The sequence below is a fragment of the Dermochelys coriacea genome, chromosome 16 (genome assembly GCF_009764565.3).
Source record: "Dermochelys coriacea isolate rDerCor1 chromosome 16, rDerCor1.pri.v4, whole genome shotgun sequence".
Taxonomy (NCBI): Eukaryota; Metazoa; Chordata; order Testudines; family Dermochelyidae; genus Dermochelys; species Dermochelys coriacea.
Window position 1 is genome coordinate 12,585,959 of NC_050083.1, and position 23,513 is coordinate 12,609,471.

Below are 23,513 nucleotides of genomic sequence, written 5' to 3' on the forward strand. Positions count from 1 at the left end.
CAAATAAATGTCCCATTGAAAGAAACAGCTATTGCTGGCAAGGCAAAGTCTGCCCATCTTTGCCCTGAAGCAAAGTCACAATTCCCCCAGGCACCCCCCCACACTTAAACTAATTTTCAGCACCTAGTCCACAAGTCCTTCCCTCAGGGACCCAGGAATAAAGTGACCAAGTGCAACAGCAGTTCTCCTGTCACCTATGTACCTGGGATTGCAGACAGGAGAGGTTAAAGTAGAACCAAAGGATGGAAGCACCTGAAGTGCATGCCAGGCCAGTCACTGGCATGGGCTTTATTTGTATGCCTAATGACAGCGTAAATGATTTGCCATGGCTTGTAAGCGAGGCAGAGACAGTTCAAAAGTCATGAGGGTTCTCCTCCAGTGTTTTTGTTTTATGTCCTTGTGTCTTCCAAGAGTCAACCACCATGCAATGTTGAGATGAAAACCACATTATCCTGGTCCTGGAGTTTATAATCCAGCTCGCCCTGCAGGTCAAGAAAGAATGAGAAATGGTTTAATAGGCATTTCCAAACAAAGGCTGCAAAAGAAGAACGTCTTATAACAGATGCCAGAGCACTAGGGACTACATAGGGGGAAGACAGAAGGTTACTTCTAAGAAAGAGGAGGTGGAGTAGACAGGAGAAGGAGCTCTCATACATTCACTGTCATGGGGAAGTGCCACTCTCAGAACGGACTATTACATCTGCAGACTAGTTAGTGACTATTTATGGTGTGAGTGTAATGGTGGGCTGAGCGGGGAAGGCATTAGCCTGTTTGCCTAGGCCACATCTGCACTAAAAAGTTAATCTGACCTAGCTACGATGCTCTGGAGCATGAAAAATCCACACTCCTGAGCGGCATAGTTAAGCCAACCTAACCCACGGTCTAGACAGCACGAGGTGGACAGAAGAATTCTTCCCCGCTTTAAGTGTAGACATAATCCTAGTGCAGCAAAGACTGCAAGGGCCAGCTTAGCTTGTTCTACCTCAGCATCCTCCTTTGGTTCACCCGAGCATGGTCTTCACCTCCCAAGCACTCACTTGTTATAATCAATAGCTCTTACAATTGCCCAAGGCTGTGAAGCAATGCTGGTACCGCACTAAGCAAGTGGTTATCTCAAGCATGGATGACACACCAGCTGTGGGCTTTACTCCTCTGGGAGCTGAGTTGAAGGTCAGGGAGTGTGGGTGATCTTCTGGGGGACTGAATGGTGGTTGAGTCTCAGAAGGTTAGAAAAAGGCTCCAGGCTTTAGAACAGCCACAGCCAGTACAACACATGGAGGAACTCCTCCCTCCCATTGCCCACTACTAGATGCTTAGCTTGGGGCAAGAATCTAGAATAGCTTCCCAAGAACATCCACAAATCAGGCAGAGCAACATAACAAAGAAAATAAAACTGAAATAGTACAGACCATTAGTTCCCAGTCTGCATCATTGATGAGCACCAAAATTCCTGGTCGCCTGCAGAACACAGAGAAGTTGTCAGGCAATAGGATTACTAAAAGCTGCAAAGAGTTACCACCACTGGCTGTTAAAAAGCAGACCACAGGCAGGCTTGTCTGTAAAGCTGATGCGAAAAGGGAATCATAGCACAGAGGTGGAAATAGGGACAGGCAGCTATTTCTAGATCAAATAAAGGGGAAACTAGATTGATCCCAGAGCTCATTTGAATCAAAAGACACCATTCATGAGAAGGCTTCAAGATGACTCCATTTCAATACCACATAGAAAAGCCAGGTAATTAAAGCCCATGCACTGCAATCGAGTGCAGAGAGGTCAATTCAGAGCTAAGGAAAGCAATTGTAGTGCCCCACTAAAGGTTGTAAACTCCCTGGATCAACTCAGAGCTCCTGATTAGAGGCAAAGGGATTCCCCTTCTTTGATCTTCAGTGTCCTGCAATTGTCTCTCCTGCTACCAGGGGACCTGGCACATGCTTCAGCTCAGAGACCTGTGAGGAATGTTAAACACCCCAACCTCCATTCTGCAGCTGGGAATTGCCTGCACAGCACATTGTGCTCCATTTCTTCAGCCTTTTCCAATGAGATTGGCCCCATTTTAAAAATAAAATAATTTCCCAGCAGATCTATTTGTTGGTGCTTCTCAGAGTGACTGATCCAGGCCCAGTGATGTGAACAGAGACTGCGCTGTGCAACACAGACACACAGCCGGAACAGGGGGATGGTCTACTTGCTAAAACCTCAAACCTGCAATCTCCACACAATGCCAGTACTTGAGGTGACAGGGAAGGGAAGAGGCCATGAATGCTGGGGGGACCTCGTGCTGTGGATCGTGAGGAGACAGACATTTTGTGGAATTGGGTTGGGTTTAGGTTCAGAAGGAGCTGGAGTTCTCAGTGTCAGACCTGGCAAAGAGCACAATCTGGATAATTCTCTAGAATATTAACCCATCTCCCTCCACCACTTTGCACTTCCGTAGTCCCTGTCATCCAAGGAAATCAATGCCCTTTAAAAAGAAAGCCTCCCATCCCTCCCTCGGGGTAGTATTTATCCCCATTTTACAGATGGGAATAATGAGGCACAGAGAAGCTAAGCAATCTGCCTTTGGTCATACAGCAAGACAATAGCAGAATTGCCCCTCTTTCCCTATTCAAGTCTATGGGGTATCCTCTTCTGTGTCATTCCCTCTAGAATATGCCATATTTCAACTGATATAACTTTCTTCCCACCACCAGCAGTAACATATATGCCCTCTGCACTGGGACTTGCAGACAGGGAAACATGAGCCAAGTTTTTAACATCTGTACTTACACGGTGTCCCCCTGAATAAATAATTCTGGTCTCTCTTTTAATAGATTCTGTTTGATCCACTTTAGCAGGTTTCTGATGTCCCCTGAAAGGAGAGAAGATGACAGTTTATAGACTAGCTTCCTTATCAGCACCAAATATCCACTGTTGTTTCACAGAAGTTCAAATACTGGGGCCCCAGCCCTCACTCCCCAGTTAGCAGAGATGCCATGCTCTTCCAGGGTCTTCAAGGGAACAACAGAAGGGATCCTCAAGAACCCACCCAGATCAGAATCCACCAGCAACATAACAAAGGGAAGGGGCATCTCCTTTGTTTGGAGGCGCACACACTCATATCCCTATATACAGAGTTGGTTGGACGTGCAGACCTGACCACAGAAAATGCAAAAAGCCTCTCACAGTTAATGGAACAGGAATCAAACATTTAAATTACAAACTTTAAATGTTTAGAATTAAAACAATACAAGCGTGAAGATGAGGAATTCAGTAGTCTCAATGAGACGACAGAAGGAGCTAAGTTTGAAGCTTCTAGTGTTGGCTGTCTGAAGCAAGTACTAAAATGGATTGAACACACATGGTGAAAGTGTCTCCCTTTCTCTCTCTTTTTCCTCCCTCCACAAAATGGCAGCATAACTCAAAAGTGGCTAAACTGATTTCACTCGAGTCTCCTAAAAACATTCACCTTTGGGCTGCAACAGGCATGGATACTTGCATGGCGTGTAAGAATTTGTTTGAGAAATTGAAGAGGAAACTAACAAGTGGGTTAGAATGTGAACCTCCCTGGAACAGAGTAGCAGCTGTGTTAGTCTGTATCTGCAAAGAGAAAAGGAGTACTTGTGGCACCATAGAGGCTAACATTTATTTGAGCATAAGCTTTCGTGAGCTACAGCTCGCTTCATCAGATTTTCCACTGCATGCATCCAATGAAGCGAGCTGTAGCTCACGAAAGCTTATGCTCAAATAAATTTGTTAATCTCTAAGGTGCCACAAGTACTCCTTTTCTTTTTCCCTGGAACAGTCACTTTGATAGACACATGCAGGATACAAACAGACGACTATATTTGTAAATGTCTGCTCATTTTGGGCAGACCAATAAGAGACATCTACATCCCGGGGCTGGCTTTGTGTTTATTAGGTTTCGAAGTGCAGAACACCCACTTTGGCAAGGGAGCTAAGTGGGAGATGTGAGCATCTGCCACCTTTGAAAGCCAGGCCCAAGATGTCTGAAGGCAGGCTGGCACTTTTGAAGGTTTATACTTTTGAAAATGTAACCCCCATAAGACATAGGCGAACATCCATGAATATATAGACATGCATAAACAGACATGTTAGAGGTAGGCATAGTTCCACTCAAGCCCTTTATAATCTCCTTTGGCATCACACCTTCAGCTTGGACCCTCTGCTCCCACACCACATCTCCACGCACATGCTTTGTTTGATAGCTTCTTTATTAAAGCTCAGCCTTTATCTTTCTATTTCAGTAGGTGACAGAAAGGATTTGTCTTTGTAAAAGGAGGAGGACACACTGCTAGCAGGGTTTTTATAGCAACAATTTTACTTTGTGAGGCAAAAACAATTTCTTTAGCGATAGCATCAGTTAATTTCCTATTGGAGAGGGGAGAAGCGTCAGAGGGAGAGAATAATCCATTGCAGAGTTTGGAGAAGCTGACAAATTACAATGTGGCATTCTCCTGCATTTGCCTCTATATTTCACTGTTCCACAATCCACTTCATCATTCTGAATCTACAATCAGTTATTCTCCCAGGGCTTCTTTAAAGAGCCTTTTGAAAGTCCCGAAAAAGCTTTATTTGTTTCAAAAGGCACAAGGAAGTGTTCCCAGTGCACAAATCCACCTATCAGATATTAGGGCTTGAACCCCCTCTAGCTGTATCAAAGGGAATAACGGGATGTATTTGCACGTCTTTGTGGATTGTAAACGGTTCCTAGTCACTGTAAACATTTTCACAACCCTCTTTTACAGGCTGAGCTAAAAAACCTATTTTTGGTGCAGTTGTCACATGACTGATCCATGAAATAAATTCCCTTGTAATGGGGTGACTCAGTCTTTGCACTGTCAGCACATTGTGTTGTGCTGTCAGGGAAGCTCCCTGGAATAGAGCTTTGTTTCTTTAGAGTAACCCTACACAAAGGTAGGTGCTTTCTTTCACTTCCGTCACATTTGTGACTCTCCCTACATGAAGAGTAAACTCTACTCTGCTGTAAACAGGTGCAAGTCAGTTACAGTGAATGGAGATGCACCTTCCCAGGAAAAAATCCCCATCTGTTGTAAGTTGAGTGTGTCTCCTTTAGAGGATTCCTTCCATTTTTTCCCTCTTTCACACATCCTCTATGGCCCTATGTTGCTGGCTTCCTCTAAAGCAGTGGGACCGATGTATTCTAGGCGGCCAGAGGGGATTGCCTAGAGAACGATGCCAAGTAATGCTGCCTCTCAAAACTGGGCAGTTTCCGTCATGAAGGGAAGATAGTTCCATGGCAGCAGACTGCCCTGTACATTGGATCCTCACCGACGGTCAGAACGGGGATTTCTTTTTAATCAAATATCATTTAGAGAAGTTTAGTTTAGCAGCATGAAATATACTATCTTCCAAGGTGACCACTCCCCTGGAGACAGGGAGCAATAGACAGACAGCATACGGGGCTGCTCAGTCAGCCACCAGAACAAGAGCGAACGATGTCAGCCTTCCACTGAAAAATGCTGCTGCAACGTACAGCCCACAGGAGCTCACCCCCAAACTGCTTTCACTCTCCATCACTATAAAATGCCAGTGAGGGGATGAGTATAAGAAACATTCCCACAGGAGGAGGAGGAGTGCGAAAGGAAAAACCATCCCCACCACAGCAACACTGTGAAGGGCCTTATACTCGTAAGCAACGCATTTGCATGAGGGCACAAAACAATGAGGTAGATGATAGAATAAACGGCCTCCTCCTCTGGGGCCCTTCAGGACAGATCATTTAAATACAAGCACACTGCATCAGGGTTGGCAATTTCCCAGGAACCATGAGTTTAAGGCAGGGCACTTGTAAATACCGGCTGAAATCCAGTTTAAAACAGGAAACGCAATTATTTTTCTCCATCAGCATCCAGCAAGTCCAGCAAACACAGAATGAATCTTTTCGTCCTTTGGGTACAGCCATTCAAAACTGAGGAATAAGCTTGGTGTAGCCACTACTACATCACAGCTGGTCTTCTGCTACAGAATGCTGCATGACCAAATGGGTTGGTAATCTGCAACTCTGCAGGTCTTCGACTGCCTAATGCTTCAAGCCTACAACTCTGCACATTGTTGTTTTCATCTCGTACATTTTTTTTACTTGTATTTATAGAATATTGAAAACTGAAATATCAAGCATGACATATAACTTCCTTGAGAAAATACCAAACCAAAATGTACAGACATTCTGATGTTCAGTATTGGAATTACATATTATGTCCACTGCAGTTTTACTTTTTATTTGTACGACCCTAAATTAATCTACGAATCTACTGCCTTTTGGAAGCACAATTCAAATATGCAACTAAACCTAAGTGTATTATAGTGTACATTAATTAGTTTTTAAAACAGAAAATGTCTTAAACTGAAACTAATTAGTTTTTCCAGGGCAGAAAACAAAAAACAACAAACAGGATTTTACCTGGTAAAAGCCACACCATCCCTGCACTCCACCAGCTGGACAGAAGATAGCCACCCAGAAGAAGCTTGCAGTGTGGTGTGGCTGGCTTATTTCAAGACTGTACTGGAAGATTCCCCCCCACCCTTCCATAATAAATACATTATTTTCAGCCCCATCTGTGCCTGCAGTTACAGAGCCCAGACAGCTTGCACCCACACACAGAAGAACACTCACACCAACACCCCCCCAAGAAGTCTCTCACATGTGCATAGGAGAACAATACAATCTGGAGAAATTAATGCAACCCCATGCTCTGAGTGTCTGTAGCCTCTGTTTGCCAGAAGCTGGGAGTGTGTGATAGGGATGGATCACTTGATTATCTGTTCTGTTCATTCCCTTTGAAGCACTTGGCATTGGCTACTGTTGGAAGACTGGATATTGAGCTAGACAGACCCACTATGACCGTTATGTAAGCTTTCCCTCCCCATTTATTCTTTGACTATCCCCTCAGATCCAAAGGGCGATGTAACTCTCACTCCTTCTCCAAATCCTATCTCAAGACTCACTTCTTTCAGCTGTTCTTCCAGCACTGAATTCTGCTCCTGCCCTCGTATTTATCTTTGCTCCTCAAAACTACCAATAATATAAAGAATGAAAAATGACAGATACAAGAAGTATGCACAGACAAAATACAAAAACTGAATAAGAATACTTAGATTGCAAGGTCTTTCGGTTGTTCTGCATTTGTACAGGGCCTGGCACAATGGGGTCCTGGTCTGTGATTGGAGCTCCTGGACTCCCAAAAATAATAGTGTGCGCAACTAAAGCACGAGTCCTGCTCTTTTATTATCACGAGCCTTACCTTTCCTACTGCACCCCCCCACTTTTTGTTACACCAGCTGTGCTATGTATAATTTGGTTTGTAAGCTCCTCGGGCTAGGGACCTGTTTGTCTGTAAAGCACCATGCAAATATATGGATCTGTAGAATAATCAATTGGAAGGAAAGCCAGTTAAACTGACCACCCCCTGCTGTCCACTGCCAAGCTGAATCCTCACCACTGGGACACCGATTTTATACTTTATCTAAACTGCTTACGAAAGCGGACCCACATCATCAGATCAGGAGTATTTAATATTTACAGAAGGGCAATTTCACAATGTATGCTACCCCTTGGAGGTGACAGATCATGTATTTTGTGCAATGGCAACTCTATACTGCTTATTGAACATTATACAATAAAAATAATGTTAAGACATAGGAAACTGGATGGCTCAGAGGACTGATAAGAGGATCTTGAGCTGTTTTCCTTTAGGTCACCACTTTAAACCCAGGCCACTTAATAATGACCAAGATTTGTTACCATCATATGGCCTCAGTGAAATTACTTTGGTAGCTTCAGTCCAGTTCCCAGAAGACAAATATCCAGACCATAAAATCCACCATAATTGCCAACAATGGGGCCAATTAGTGCTAATCTCAACAGAAGTGCCCAGGGCAGAATGGGCCACGGCAATTGAACTACCCTCCGACCTCAGAGGACGTCTCTGCAATTTGGGGTTGAAGAACAATGGTGGGGAACCCTGTCTCTGTTCTGTGGACAGAGAGAACTCAGTGTTCAGGGCTGTTAATCCATTGCCTTTCGCCAGCATGATATTCACAGGAACATTCTGAAGTTCATAGAAAAGCCAAGACAAAATAGCAAATGGGAGTGAACTGACCGTTCAAGTGCATCATGGGAGCTGAAAGCCACAGGGCCACTGTATATGCACAAAACAAACAGCCCAATGGGAAAGAACAGATCCACGAAAATGAGCATATTTTCAGTGACACAAAGCCACTTGCTTGTCATGCAAGTGGACAGGATGTGAGAGCTGCAGCGAGCATGTATCCAAATCCCAGGCTTGTTTTTAACCCACACAAGCTGCATTATAAATATCCCTGAATGTGGTTGAAAGATCTGCATAGTCTCCAGCTTGGTCTCCTCCAAAGTCTGATCTGTCATATCTAACTTTTCTGTCAGGAAGAATCAGCTGAATGTCCTGTTAGAGAAAGTGATGTGGGATTCCCTCTGCGTGCTGCCTTGTACAAACACCTGGGCTCATTTGCAGCCTCAGAACCATAGCTGAAAACTATAGATCTTTCCCTGCTCAATAAAACCTCCTGGGCCTGACGGATTCATCAGTGATAACTCAGCAGAGAGCACACTCGCTGTAAGGAAAGAGAAAACAGTCATGGCAGACAGGTGCCTGGAATAAGAAACACAGGGCCAGCTTTTCCCTGCAAAAGCTCACCAACCAGGTAAACATGTAGTAACCCAAACGTTGCCTGAAACACATACTCACTGATCTTGCACTAACCTAATATCAGTGAACGTGAAAACACAGCCCTCCACTAACAAAGAAGCTATAGGAACACACAGAGGGCTGTGTGTGTGTCACTGGCAGATTTACACCCACAAATACAACATACATACGCATATCTGCACCCCCCTCATACATTAACAAGCAGATGCACAATCCAATCCTCCTGCTAGGACTTCCAGAGGGTGTATTTTCAGTAATATCCTTGTCTTGGGTGCAGAACAGGAACCCTATTTCAGAAAAACAGGGGACTCTTAAGGCCTAGATACTGGACAGTTCTTTTCTGGTTTATAATAAATAAGATGTATGCAGCCCTGCTCACCAAGGGGTCAGTGTTGCAACAGCACAGCCGGTTTTTTCGGGCTGCCTTGCAGACACTTCCCCAAGGGGTACCATTTCTCTGACCTAGAATAAGATCATTTATCATACTGACCACGGCTGAGCTCCAATTTGTTGAGGTCACTAACTCTGGCCAAGCTCCATCCCACCCACATTCTCAGCCACTGATCTGTAACCATGACAAAGTCCCCTCTTTGCGTGCCTCTTCTATCATTCCCTCTGGGAAGAGAATTTGTAACCCCTTTGCCAGGTTAGGTGGTTTATTTTTCAAAATATAAAAAAATCCCCAAAATACACCACTCAGGCAGGTGAGTGCCTTGTCCATTTTACTGAATTCTAATTAGCACAAGGGCCACATGTTATGAAAGGGCCCATTGTAAAAATAGACAAGGGGTTCCTCAGGCTAGTTAATGTGCAAAGTGAACCCCCAAAGCAGATGGCAGGGTACCATAAACTGCAGCAGAAGGCCTGGAATGGCTTATATAAGCAGAATCAGAGGACAAGGGTTAAACTCTGGCTACATCTACACTCAAAGTGCTACAGAGACACAGCCGCACTGATGCAGCTGGCCTCTGTAGCGCTTCTCGTGAAGATACTCTAAGCCAATACTATCCAGTCTGCTTAATTACTCCACCTCCCACAAGCAGTAGTAGCTATGCTGGCAGGAGAGACTCTCCTGCCAACAGAGTGCTGTCTACACGAGCACTTAGGTCAGCACAACTGACATCACTCCAGGGCGTACCGAAGTAAGTTCTAGTGTAAACCATGTCTCAGACTCAAGGCATGGTAACTCTGCATGGTGACCACAGCAAGGCTGAGAGAAGTTTTGAATCTGCTTTCACTGATGTCTTCCAAGCCATTTCTGACATTTATTTGGGCGGGGGGGGGGAAGACTCCAATTTGGATTTTATTAATACGGAGCTTTTAGTGACTTTGGTCAAAGAGAGAATCCAGATACTGGAACCATCAGCTTCTGTGTGTTAGAAGATAATATCTGGGTCCTTGTTTTTTCTTACAATCACCTGGCAGAGAGATAACTCCCTCTCCCTCCCTGCCACTGCTTTTAACTGGAAGGGAGGGCTCCCATTAGTGCTTCCTCCATTCCCTCTTATCCACAGCAGATAAGAGCAGAGGAAGAGACCAGATGCTGTGTTCTTCCATAACCCTTCTGTTAGCTAGGATGGAGGACCTCAGTCCTGGGCCCTGATGGTCATCAAGGAACATGTGGCTCATGGGATTTTCTTTTTCACTAAGATCCCGGATCTCACATTCCCTCCAGTTAGCTGGTAGGGAGATCACAAGTTCAAGGGCTCTTCAATCCCATTTGCCAGCCAGCCGCAAATCGTCAGATCCAAAGTGTTTCCATCAGTTCCTGTCATCTCTAAAGGGACCCTGATCTGATCCTCTGCATAAAGCTAATCCTGCCACACTGCCAAAATCAGAGTTTCTAATCTTATAACACCCAATGCTATGGTCACTTAAGGCTTCTGAATAAATGCCAGTGCACTAAACTGTCTCTTTTTATTAGGATCATGGATCACTAATAGTGGTACATGGTCCAGTCTCTTGTTCAAAATTATCTAAGGAAGGAGCTAAGGAGAATCTTACAAAAAGAAGAGACAATAGTTGGTGATTGTATTCAACAAGCAGTGAAGGCTGGATTAGGAATCAGAGAAGTTAGAAATGATGACTAGTTAACAGGGCTCTTCTAGTTTCTCTCTCTCCCTCTCTCCTAGTGCAGGATTATTCCCTACGGAAGACTGTTTAGGTCTTTGTCCAGTCTAGTTTTAAAGGGCACAGGGAATGTGGTGCTTCCTCCACATCCCATGGGGGATTGTGCCATAGCACGCAAAGTTAGGAATTTTTTGCCAATAGCCTAAATTCTCATTTTCTTAATTGCATCCTTTCAACCCTAGTTATACAATACTGCATCACCCTACTATAACCTCTTCCTGACAAAGAAGTTGGTGTTCCCACCTAGCCACAGATACCCCATCTATTTCTCCACTCATTTATTCTGCATAACCTGGAATTGTTGATTAATGTGTGTAAGCCAGGCAAATTCCCTGACAATTCAAAGAAAGCATTACTAAATGCAGACAGAAAGTCCATTTTAAATCCACTGTGGACATGAACTTTCCTCTTACACACATTTCCCTACTGTGTTGGGAAAGAAACAGCTGAAAGAGAGGAAACCTAACCACTAACACCACAGACTATGTGGAATTATATATCCCAGACTCACTGCCCATGGAGGAATGTAACTATTCATACAGAAAGACTGCAGAGGGATCCCTCTGGTTCACACTTGCCGTGGCAGCATCTATTTATACAGAAGCCTGTAGAGGGACTCCCCTGGTACAGGCTCACTCAGGCACTGCCAGTTGGGCAAGACAGTTTCTTGCCCTGACTCCTCAGCTTCTTCTCATCACCTTTAAGATCTAGTGATTTGTTTATGGCTTGAATAGGATTAGTGGGGGAAAATAATTGATGTCCCATTCAATCGTTATTATGACTTTATTCCTCTGCAATACAAAAGCCACACAATTATCTGTGCCAGTCCTCGCCTCTCATTTTCAGCAGTTACTTTGCTAACGTTATATTTTCATATACAGCAAGGACCATTAAACCAATTCCCCCCCCGCCCCCGCATAGAAACACCAACCTCCTAGGCCTTCCTTGAAAGGGGAAAAGAAAGAGCGCAAATGGGGGAAGGGGAGGAAGATTTACAATTGAATGGAGGTAAGAATGGAGCAGTTTGTGGGATAAAGGGGCTGCAGAAGGAGCTTTACAGATGTGCAGAGGGACTGCGTCTCATTGTTTAATTAAGCAGAAAGTGGCTCTTTTGAAAAGCAATTTTGCACAGGAGCTCTGAGCTCAGCAAAGAGCTCCTGTGACTGAGGGCAGGAGGAGAAAGGAACAGCTGGCACCGTGAACCGTGTGAAACGCATGCTAAGCAGTTTAAAGGGCCAGGAACCTCCTCATCAGCCTATGCTCTGCTGCCATCCTTTAAACAGTGGTGTCATGACAGCAAATACCACCAAGAGAAAAGGAGTGAGGGGTGGGGGTTGGGTGGTAGGGGATAGAAAGGTTATCCTAATAGGTGCCTGTGCAGGAGCACACTGGCTGGGAAGGACAGAAAAGCCAGGCTTTGTTATCAGAGGGATTTGGTCACACAGTAGAGAGATGGGCTTCTCAGTGCCTGGGAAGTTCCTTCTACAATGAGTTTGGATTAATCTGATTCATGGCAGAGGGTTAACGCAGCTCCCATTACACTAAGCCTAGTAGGAAAGCACTGAGGTGACTCCCGCAAGAGAATTTTAATGTTTCCATCTTTCCTTCTAACAAAAAAGACCTACCAATGAATCCGCTCAATAGGCCCCCTTAAAAAGACACACCCACTTCACTGGGACAACTGCCAGGAAATACTTCATACCAGTGATTCAATGGGGAGATGGCAGAACAGATTAAAGGACCCATCCACACAGTCCAATCTACCCTGGCAGGGACGTATTAACGAGGCTTGGTAAACCAGTCAACTGACTGGTCAAATTATGTCAATTGGCTGCCTATTATTTGACCATGGTCAAATATTGCCAAACATTCCAACAAGAAAGCTCTGATACAGACAGCGGCCTACCTTTTTATTGCATCATGGTGTTATTTCATTTTTTTTTTACAACATTTCATTTCATTTTTCAGAGTTAAAATAACTCCAGTAACTTGTTTTTTGTAATTACGCACACGTATCTAAGCCTAAACCTATTTGAGACCACAAAGTCTTACTCTTTTTTGTTACTGTTGGTACTATTCTAATAAGTCATTACTTTAAAATATTTGACTGGTCAATTGACCAACTATTTCTGGACTGGTCAAATGCCCAAACTGAATACTAAAGGGACAGTGCCCTGATAGTATCATAATATGGATCTCCCCTGATGTAGGAGATTTGGCTGTGCAGACTGGACTTGTGAAAGAAGGGTCTGGGAGTCAGCCAAATTCTAATTCTACCTCTATACGAACAGGAGATGCTTTCTCTAGTAAGTCACATTATCTCTGCACTTCAGTTTTCCCCATCAGTAAATATATACTTAACTAGCCCATTGGGGTGTTGCAAAGAAGAGAATATTCACATAGTCCTTTGAAGATGGAAAGTGACATGTCAGGTGGTTTGGAAGGATTAGTTTTTATTTATTTTAATGTCCGTGGATTAAGTCAACAATTATTTATTTTTTAATTTGACAAAAACTTTACCCTACCAGAAATATTTTAAACATTAATTTCAAAACATTGAGAGAGAAGTTAGGAGTAATCAACTCAGCAATAAAAATCATTCCAAAATTCTGATTTCTTATTGACAGCCAAATGTTATCACCACTATTATTTTGTGCTTCTAGACAACTGGTGCCATCTTATACGCTCAATTCTAGCTATCTTCCTGGCACTTAGGTACCACATTTGGGTCTGACTATCCCCTAGTGTACTCTATCTGAACGATTCTGTTCATACATTAGAGAGAGAGAGAGAGAGAGAGAGTGTGTGTGTGAGTGTCCGTCCGACCCTCTTTTGAGGTGCTGAGACTAATGCCGACTGATTTCAACAGCAGTGAAGAGCACTCAGCACCTTGCAGGATCAGGTGCTTGGACTGTAAATCCCTCGTAGCATTTCCTGCGTCTCAGATAGCACTATGCACAGTCAAACTCGACAAATACGTTATTTTAATTTCCCTCCTCTCTCAAAATTGTGATTAACAATGGATTTTTCCCTTGTGAGATTTTGAGTAAATGAGGAAAATATACATACGATTACTGAAATTTATGGATTAAAATTTTATCCTTCCAAACCTGTGAATGCCAAGTACTCTAACACATCTAGAAGCTTCAGATTGGTCATTACTGCACACTATTGACACTTGGAACTTCTGCTCCAAAAGCAGACTCCTGTCACTTAAAGGAAAAATTTTCATGATCATTAGCAGTGCAGGGCCTATGATACAGAGTTGAGCAGCTCCTTGCACAATAGCCAGAGCCTCTTTAATCAGTGCTCTCACCTGAGCATACAAGATCCAGTAGTAAAAGTACAGCAGTGAGTTTTTCTAGTTATTCTTAGCCAACCTAACATCATGGATTTGAACCTGTGACTCTGCTGCAGGGGTTAAACGATGCTTGTTATTTTCCCATCCTTCCAACAGAGTCAATTACATTCTCATGACCATAGACAAATCCAGCACTGTAAACCCAAGTGGGATGGAGGAAGAACCTCAGACATCACTAGCAGCAGCAGCAGCAGCATTCATATAATGCTCTATTTGATTGCTGAAGCACGTGGTTAAATTACTGTGGTTTGTTTCGGGGGATACTGCCAAATACATTTTCATAGTTTTTATTTAGGGTTTCTTTTCTTTGTTTCATTGTTTCTAATAGCGCCTGCTTGAAATGAAGGTTTACTTTCCGAGCCAATTTAATCCTCTCTCCATGTGACATATCTCCTTCGCTGTCCTCTCCCACCTAACAATGTTTTTATACAGAATAAGTCAAGGGAGTGAGCTCCTTTAGTTTCTCTTTATCAGCATCATCAATGAGTTTAATCAAAATTGTCAGCACAATTCTGGGACAAAGGTTCTTATTTAACTTGTGCTCTTCTTTCTGCATGGATCTGCAGCACCTGAGAAAAATATGATATGGTCTCACATAAAGTATGGTGACGTGTGTACATGTACACACACATACCCCCCCCCCCCCAAAAAAGGGTGTATGTTCCTCAGGGGTAACATGATAAAAATCTCTACAAATCCCAGATTGCAAAAACAGCTACTACCACATGGCTCCATACATGGCCTGCGGTAGTCCCATTTGCAGCTCCCTCCCATCTGCCCTCTTTAACCTCCTCCAGACCCTCTTCCCTCTGGCCACTTAACACAAGAGGAGAAAGGAAGAAAAATCTTCATGTGTATGTTAGCCAGGTTTAGAATCCAACCACATTTTCACCTAGTGCCTAGAATCAGGAGATTAGAGTGTGGTAATCTCACTAATTAAATATAAAACCAATTTTTATAATTCAGAGAGCACTATCCCGGTCAAATTTGGAGCACAGACTATTTTATTCATTTATACATTCTTATGTATTTGTTCACCTAGCTCCCTATCCCCCTGCATCTGGGTGTTGTACAAAATGTATATACAAACAATTAAAATATAGTTGGGCCCAACAACCCAGAGAGAAGCAGTTGCTCTGCAAAAAGAGGGACAAAAAAATAACAACAACCCAAGAGGAAAGGAAAAGCAAGGGATGCCAAAACGGCCAAAAATAAACTTGACTAATAAAAGTCAGTTAAAATGGGATGATCCTAGTATTCATGAGATCTGTATTGTTTTTCTTCAGTACACTAGGAGATGAACATATGGTGCAAAGTAAGTGACTAGACAAGAAACATGGTGAGTTTGTTAATTCTTTAACTACACAAGGCCCAGTGATGCAGCCCTTACTCAATTTTGAATATACTGGTTGCTAAAAATCACAATGCAAATGAAGTGTGAGCAAGTCTAGAGGGGAGGAAAATCGTAATCAGAATGATGTTGATATCCCGAATCACTAAGGAAATAAATTAATGTTGTATAATCACTGGAACAGTCACTGTTCACTCAGTCTAGCAGTGTTTTGTTTTTTATTATATGCAGGACTGAAAAGAGGATGGCCTGCACATAAGGCGAGCATAATTTTCAAGCCCTAGCTTTGTCATGCTTGTCTCATGGTTTAAGTATATTCAGTTGTTTTAAATTAAAATCAAAAGAGCGATATGCCTATACAAGCACAGAGAAAACTGGCTAACAGGCAGCTTCCATGGACTGACCAAGGAGAATACACTTCATGAAAATATTTAGAGGCTGCTGGGTATTAACAGCATTCAGAGGAGAGGGCAAAAATCTTTGAAGAAAGGAACTCACTTTGTGGTTGCCTGGAGAATGGGAAAGGTGCTCAGTCTATTTATGTTTTGTATTTACTTTGAGGGTTAACCATTGTCTGCCAAGCTAGCCAATCAATAATAGCATGGCTGAAACTGCCCTAAACCACATTGATTTCAGTTGTAAACTGAACAACTGCTGTACAAACTGACTTTCTTTTTCACACGCATTTCATTTGCTGTCATTCTTTCAATTTATTTGAAAAGCTCCAATACTCACAAGGCTCTGGTTGACAGGGCAAGGTCACCTGATGTTTTTTAATGCCATCAAACAAGAGCTCTGCTCCACCTCTGAAATAAAAAGAGAATGCACAACTCATTCTTTGTTTTATTGTCCAGAAGTTATAAATGGGGTAGTTTACAATGCAAAAAATTCAGAACAAACAAAAAACGGAACTGATTGTATTTCAAGTAGGACCATTGTCTATCTGTCTTTGTCTATTTGGACTGTAAGCAGTTTGGGGCAGTAACTGTCTCTTACTATTAGTTATCTGTATGGCTAGCTATGGACCAGACCCATTGTGCTAGGCACTGTACAAAACAGAGGATAGAAAGATGATCCCTACATCAAAGAGCTGACAATCTGCTTGTTTAGCGCCTAGCATAACGGGGCCTCAAACTCAGTTGGGCCTCTAGACAGTAGTGTAATACAATTATATTATAAACTCACAGGGTCTAATACCTTGCCCTTCTATAACACTTATCCAAGGATTTCAAAGTACTTTACTAACCTCAAACCTCATAACACCCTGTGGAATAAGCATTATTCCCAGTTTACAGATGGGAAGAAACAACTCATGCAAGGTCACACAGCAAGTCAGAGGCAGAGCCAAGAGGATAATCCTGGAGTCCCAGCAGTTTCCTCTTGGTCTATCCACTACATAAATCGCCCTCCCAAGCATTACAGCAGAAACATATGCGCAGTGTGAGTAGCAAGCAAAACAAGGGACTTTACATGCAAGTTGCACAAAATATCACTCACTACATGCTCCATCCTCTGTACTTGCTCCCTGTTGAAGAGGCCAGTTCAAAGTCTCTGTCCTGATATTTAAACACTCCCAGAGAGATCACCTCTCCCTCTGCGAAAATTATATTACAATCCGCCAGCACAATTAAAATGTTGACCAATAAACAGAGCCTTATGAGCTTCGGAGGCAGAACTTTCAGGAGCTGATCCCAGACTATAACAATTTTGGGATTTCAATGGGATTTGGGTATCTAACTTCAAACTCTTGTGTGAAGAAAGTATGATTCCACTTTACAGCCCCAATCAATTAATTTCTTGAGAATACAGGATTGTAAGAACCATCTGTACGAAGAGGGTTACCGAACTGGACCAGGAATCCGGGCCTTATTCCCGAATCTGCCACTAACTTCTTGTGTGTTGCCAATTTCCCCATTTATAAAATAGCGGACAATTAGCCATCTCAGTAAAGTGTTTGAGGCTTTATTGTTTATGAAGTGCTCTGTGCTGAGGAGGACTCTAAGACAGCCCCGTCTTATTGATTTGATGACTCACTGTCAAAGTGGCACCTCACTCGAAAGCACTGATATATGTGAAGGGGCAACCCATCTGAAAAGGCAGAGATTTTGGCTTTGCTGCAAAAGCACCAAGAGGTATTTTCCAGCAGGCCAGGACTGACTCACGAAATGGTCCATGAGGATAACATTGAAGGACCTCAGCACGCACCCAGCAGAGCACACCAGACAACTGGTAAAATGCAGGAGAAATTTGGTAAGGAAATAGCAAGCATGCTGAAAATGGGAAGAATAACAGAGTCTAACAGTCCCTGGCTTCTCTAGTTACGGTCCCTGAAAAGGAGGAGAACAAAGGGTTGTGTGTTGATTACAGAAAGCTTAAGGATGTCTTGGTTCCTGATGCATACCATTTACCCAGGATCAACAACACACTAGACACCATAGGCAGGGCAAAGTTCCTGAGCCTCCTAAATTTAACAAAGAGGTATTGTTAAATTCCTTAAACACTGAAGTGCAGGAAAAAAAAATCTGCCTGTGTTACTGATTCAGGACTTTTTGAGCTCAAAGTGTTACCTTTTGGGTTAATAAATGCAAGAGCCACATTTCAAAGGCTTGTGAATCAAGTGTTAGCTGAGAGTTACAGGATCTTGCTTGACCCTCCATAGATGACATTGCCATCTTCAGCAATTCCTGGTCAGATCATAAAAACCCAGTTGGGAATTGTGCTGAAGAAATTCAAAGATGCTAGTGTCATGGTAAAAATGTCCAAGTTGAAAATGGATGCAGCCAAAGTCCCTTATCTAGGAGGATATTTGGAAGAGGGGGCCACATTTGCCCAGATCTATTGAAAGTAGAATTCATTATTAACTGGCCTGTACCAGAAACCAAAACACAAGTTCAGTCTTTTATAGGCTTGAAGAACTATCACCACCAGTATACGGAAGGATTCAGCAACATGGTGTCTGCTATCACAGACCTGTGCAAAAAGAGAAAACCTAACACGGTGCTGAGCACAACAGCCTGTCAGAAAGGCTGTGATAAGAAAGAAAATCCTAAAACCTATTCTGGCCAAACCAGATTTTGACAAGGAGTTTGCACTGTGCACCACCGCTTCTGACACAGGCCTGGGAGTGGTACTGACGCAAGCAGGTGAAAACAACGAAACGCATCCTATTGCTTTCCTAAGTAAAAACCTGATCCCTGGTGAACAGAATTCCTCTGTCATAGAAACCAAATGTTATGTAATTGTGTGGGCGGTCAAGCAGTTAAGGCCTTACTTATTTAACAGGAAGTTTAGGGTCCTAACAGCCCACTCTCCGTTGGTATGGCTACACAAAACAAAAGGTATCAACTCCAGACAGACACTGGAGCCTAGCAACACGAGATGAAAATTGTTCATATTAAAGGCAAAGAAAATGTGGTGGCAATTGCACTGTCCAGGCAAGAAGGCTCCAAGCTGATGCATATGGATTAGCCAGGGCTGATCCTACTGCATTAGTGTAAGAAGGGAGGTGTGACCCAGGGACCTCGATGTCAACTGACAGAGGGGATGCATGGGGTTTTACAGGGATCTACTGAGCCTGGTACATGCATAATAATTTACCAACGGGTGACAGGTAAAGTGTCTACCACAAACCAGTAGCTTACTGGTCATCATAAATACTAACTGTCCATACACGCAATGACTAAGATGTTGTATATCTATACTAGAAATTATGTTCTTAAAGCCTTGAAGTTAAAAGTAGGCCACCAGTTAGTGACAGGCCTTGAACAGATTTTGTTCAGACAGGTAGCTGGCAGGATATACTTCTCTCTCTCTGTCTGGTCAAGTGTATTGTGCACTGTATTTATTACAATGGAGGCTTATTTGCATTACTGAGACGGATATTAGTCAAGAGATTGCAAAATACAAGAGCAGAGAGTTGTAGGAAAAAACTAAAACAGCAGTGGGCTATCCTGTTTATGAGTAAAGACAATGATAAACTTCACTGAAAAGGAAATTATCTTGTTAATGAAGTCTAGGCTCTAGAATGCATATTATGATTTTATTTTACAAGTAACTTTGTTTTCAATACTTTTACTTGCTACTTCTCTAACCTCTATTTTTGTTAACTAAACTTTTGCTTATTTTCACTATAAACATATCTAAGTGCTATGCTACTTTAATAGTGGAGCTATGATCTAATGTGTAACTAGTAAGCGGAGGGATGCTGTTCCTCTGTGAGCAGTAAATCTGGGAATGTCCACTGGAACAGAGGCTGGACACTCCAGGTTGAAGAGTAGGTAGTGATAACCCGCAAAAGGACAGCAGAGTCTGTGTAGGCCAAGAAGGGAGTGCTCATGTTGCCAGCGGAGTCAGGGAGCTGACTCTAGGCAGACGCAGACAAGGCTTTCTCATGCTAAGGGCAGGTGGTAGTGAGGTGCCTCACAACCGTGGGTATGCCTGGGAAGTGTCACAACATTATATAACAAGGAGTCCAGTGGCACCTTAAAGACGAACAGATTTATTTGGGCATAAGCTTTCGGGGATAAAAAACCACTTACCCACAAAAGCTTATGCCCAAATAAATCTGTTTGTCTTTAAGGTGCCACCGGACTCCTCGTCGTTTTTGTGCATACCAACTAACATGGCTACCCCCTGATACTTAACATTATACAAGTGCAACATTGGACAATATATGCTACTGACTCAGTTCTGCTTTGTGAGGCCAAGAATTTAAGAACTACATGCCTAAATAAAGATTCAGACACCTAAGAATGAGGATTCAGAGTAGCAGCCGTGTTAGTCTGTATCTGTTAAAAAAAAAAAAAAGAAAAAAAAAAGGAGTACTTGTGGCACCTTAGAGACTAACAAATTTATTAGAGCATAAGATTTCGTGAGCTACAGCTCACTTCATATGAGGCTTGATTTTCAGAAATGGTAAGCAACCAGCAGATCCCACTGAACTCAAGGGAAGCTAGCCAGTTCATCACTTTTGAAAAATCAAGTAATTTAAAACCTAAATCCTTAAACTTTAAAACAATTTTTAAAATCTTGGCATGAGTCATTCTGCCTAAAGTATAGGCTCTGCTAGAGGCTCATGCCCCATCAGTATTGAATTTGGAAGATATTTGATAATGGATTCATCAAATAGATTCATAAAAACTACCAAACTCTATGCAGATACTATTTAATCCTTGGAAAGATTCTCGGTCTTAAAACGCAGAAAATATTTTATAACTTTTTTACGATTGAGATGTACAAGTATGAGTCATTGATACCTTGCATGTCTTACAACAATGTAGATTGAAATTGTCTCAAAAAAGATATTTTAAAAGCAAACATGTGAATAACATGGAAAATATTGAATCTACATGTGACTGAGTCCCTTTAAATCCAATATCTAAAAATGTCACACTGAGTTTTTCCTTGGCTCTGCTATGGAAGAGCACAACAGAACCTTTGTTATGCTCTCAGCAGTGCTACTTATATGCAGTGACACTCCTAAATACTGCTCTGTTGGTGTTCTTCCACCAGCTCACAAAAAAATGGAAGCAGCAGTTATTAACGTTAGCTGAGATTCTTGTAAGAGAACAAGTCACAGTAATTATATGAAAAAATTTTTTTTTATATAACGAAAACAAGGTCACACTGTTACTGTAGAAATGTAGATGGCGAGATAAGGTCCTTCTGTAATGCGCTAACTGTGGAGAACTCAGCTGTGTTTTACACATAGAGAGCTCATTTATGCATTTCCAAGGGAAGCAAAAATGCTTCTTACTCTTCTGAGAGCTAGGAGAGTTACTGCAGCTGGAAGTGGGGAAAGATTGAGGAAGGGTATCTTACAGAAATGGGCATTTTAAGGATTATGAAGGTTGCGTATGTGTATAGGAATGAGGAAACCAAGCAAAGCCTTTTAGCTTTTGTAAGAAAAGACTTAGCAAAATTTAAGACCAAGACAAATGTTTTCACAAATGTTGAAAACTGACATTACTGCTTTACTTTGTCTGAGCTGAAAGAACTGCAAAAAGCAAACAGTATAAACATTGAAAAATAAAGTTATAAAAATTATTTCATTTTTAATCAATTTACTATCCCAAAGGAAAAGGAAATGATTTATAAATCAGTAAAAACAACCTCCCTCCCATTGTTCAGTGAGTGAAGAACAGGAGTTTTCTCTAGAATAAGGCCATCTCAGTAATCCTGCCTGTTAACTGTGGTATCAAACAAACAAACTATTAACACATAAAAACACTTTGGGGCAAATGTACCAGTCTACTGAACTAAGACCTCACTTGTACCACCAGTGCCCAACACCTCCCGCTAAATTGTGCGTGCTCTAATTTGACATAGTCCTTGGGCAATTACAAGACTGAGAACTTTAACAGCGAGACACAGTAATTGGTACACAAGAGCCTACAAAACTAAATGGGAGGTAGAAAGTAGTGACCAACAGAGAGGCTTGTCATTAACATAAGAAGGAGGAACAGAATAAATGTTACAAAACCCTGAAATATCAGACCTGGTACTTACTGAATCTTGTTTTAAAATAAATTGTAAATGCCTCTGAACAAGTTGTGTGTCTTCCTGTGTTTTTACAGCACCTAGATCAAAGGGTACCTTGAGTGCTACAGTACAAAATGAAACTACAGCAAAGCTTCAGAACTGTTTTTGTAAAACATGCTGCCTCATCTCCATAAACAGAGATATTGATTGTTTAACATAATTTGTCCTTTTGCCAACAATGAATGATGACAAAAATCCTAAATTTTCTGAAAACTCTGGATAGTCACACATTAATTACGACCCATTCAACCCATTCTTGAAACCCCAGAGCCTCTCTCACATTGCTTTCCTCATTGATTCGTGCAGACCAGCTCCAATCCTAGCCAGTCCCTCATTATGGATCCCTTTAAGGCACATTTTAAAGCCTCTCCTTCTTGTGATGGCCCCCCATATGTGTTTCAATAGGATATTTAAAATCCTCCTGATGAAAGTTGTCCCACCTAGAAAGCATTCCCTGAAACTAAGTTTCTGAGAGACAAAAAATGCTAGGTCTAGAATGACACCTTGCTCCCAAACAGCAGGATAAACGATTCCTATTTTTCTTCTCATTCCCATTGTGAAAAGCATTCTAGTCTGTGCTCCAAGGCAGTGACCACACACCCAACCATAATCCTTATTTATCCAAAACCCAGTAACCCCCTAAATTCCTACCCAATCAGCATTATCGCCTCTAGTGCCAGCCTCGTTCTCCAGTCACTATAATCACCCTAGACGTTGCCCCCCCCCCCCAGAGTCCCACCGTCACCCGGTGCCGTGTTTTGTGCCCCAAACCCTCACACTTCCTTCACCCTTCCCCCACGACCCTATGCCAGCCCCCTAACCCAGGACCCGCCTGGTCCCCCAGACCTGCTCGCCGCAGCCCCTAGTACATTGGTCTCGCCACCTGCCTGCACCGGTCCCCGCACAGCTCCAGGCCCACCAGGCTCTAGGTCCGTGGCCATTCAGCGTGTCCGCGGACCTCCTGGCCCACCCCACGGGCAAACACCCACAGGAGCGGCTCCCACTGCGCGAGCCCCAAACGCCCCCAGGGCACGGCCGCTCTAAGGACCCCTGCTCCAGCCTCCGGGCCCCTGGCTGCAGCCCCTCACTCACCCAAACTCCACCAGCAGGGACATGGGCGCCGCCATCTTGGGGGAGGGGGAAGCAGGCCGCTCAACCCGGAAGTGCATCCTCACTTCCGGATACATGGGGTTGCGTAGCAGCCGCGGCGGCGCTGCCTTCGAGGGCGGGAATCCGGGTGGGGGGCGGAGCCAGCGCCAGCCTTGAGAGGGCGGGGATCGCGAGTTTAAGCCAATCAAAGGGCGGGCGCCGGATCTGAGCCCCGCCCCTGGGGCTGGAGCCTGCGGTCTGTCATGTGGCGGGGGCTTTTGCGATCCCGAGGCTCCAGGAGCTGGGGCTTTGGGGAGGCACAGAAATTCAGTGGTAC

General features: G+C 43.2%; 1 protein-coding gene across 1 annotated transcript; it reads right to left on the minus strand.

Moving 5' to 3' along the window:
• Positions 1-253: 253 nt before the first annotated feature.
• Positions 254-23,409, minus strand: URM1 (ubiquitin related modifier 1). The gene is made up of 5 exons (XM_038375064.1): positions 23,180-23,409; positions 16,283-16,353; positions 2,767-2,848; positions 1,410-1,458; positions 254-482 (listed from the first exon to the last, which is right to left on the minus strand). Exons 1-5 carry the CDS (start codon positions 23,272-23,274, stop codon positions 414-416), a joined length of 366 nt encoding a protein of 121 aa, XP_038230992.1. The 5' UTR covers positions 23,275-23,409; the 3' UTR covers positions 254-413.
• Positions 23,410-23,513: the final 104 nt, after the last annotated feature.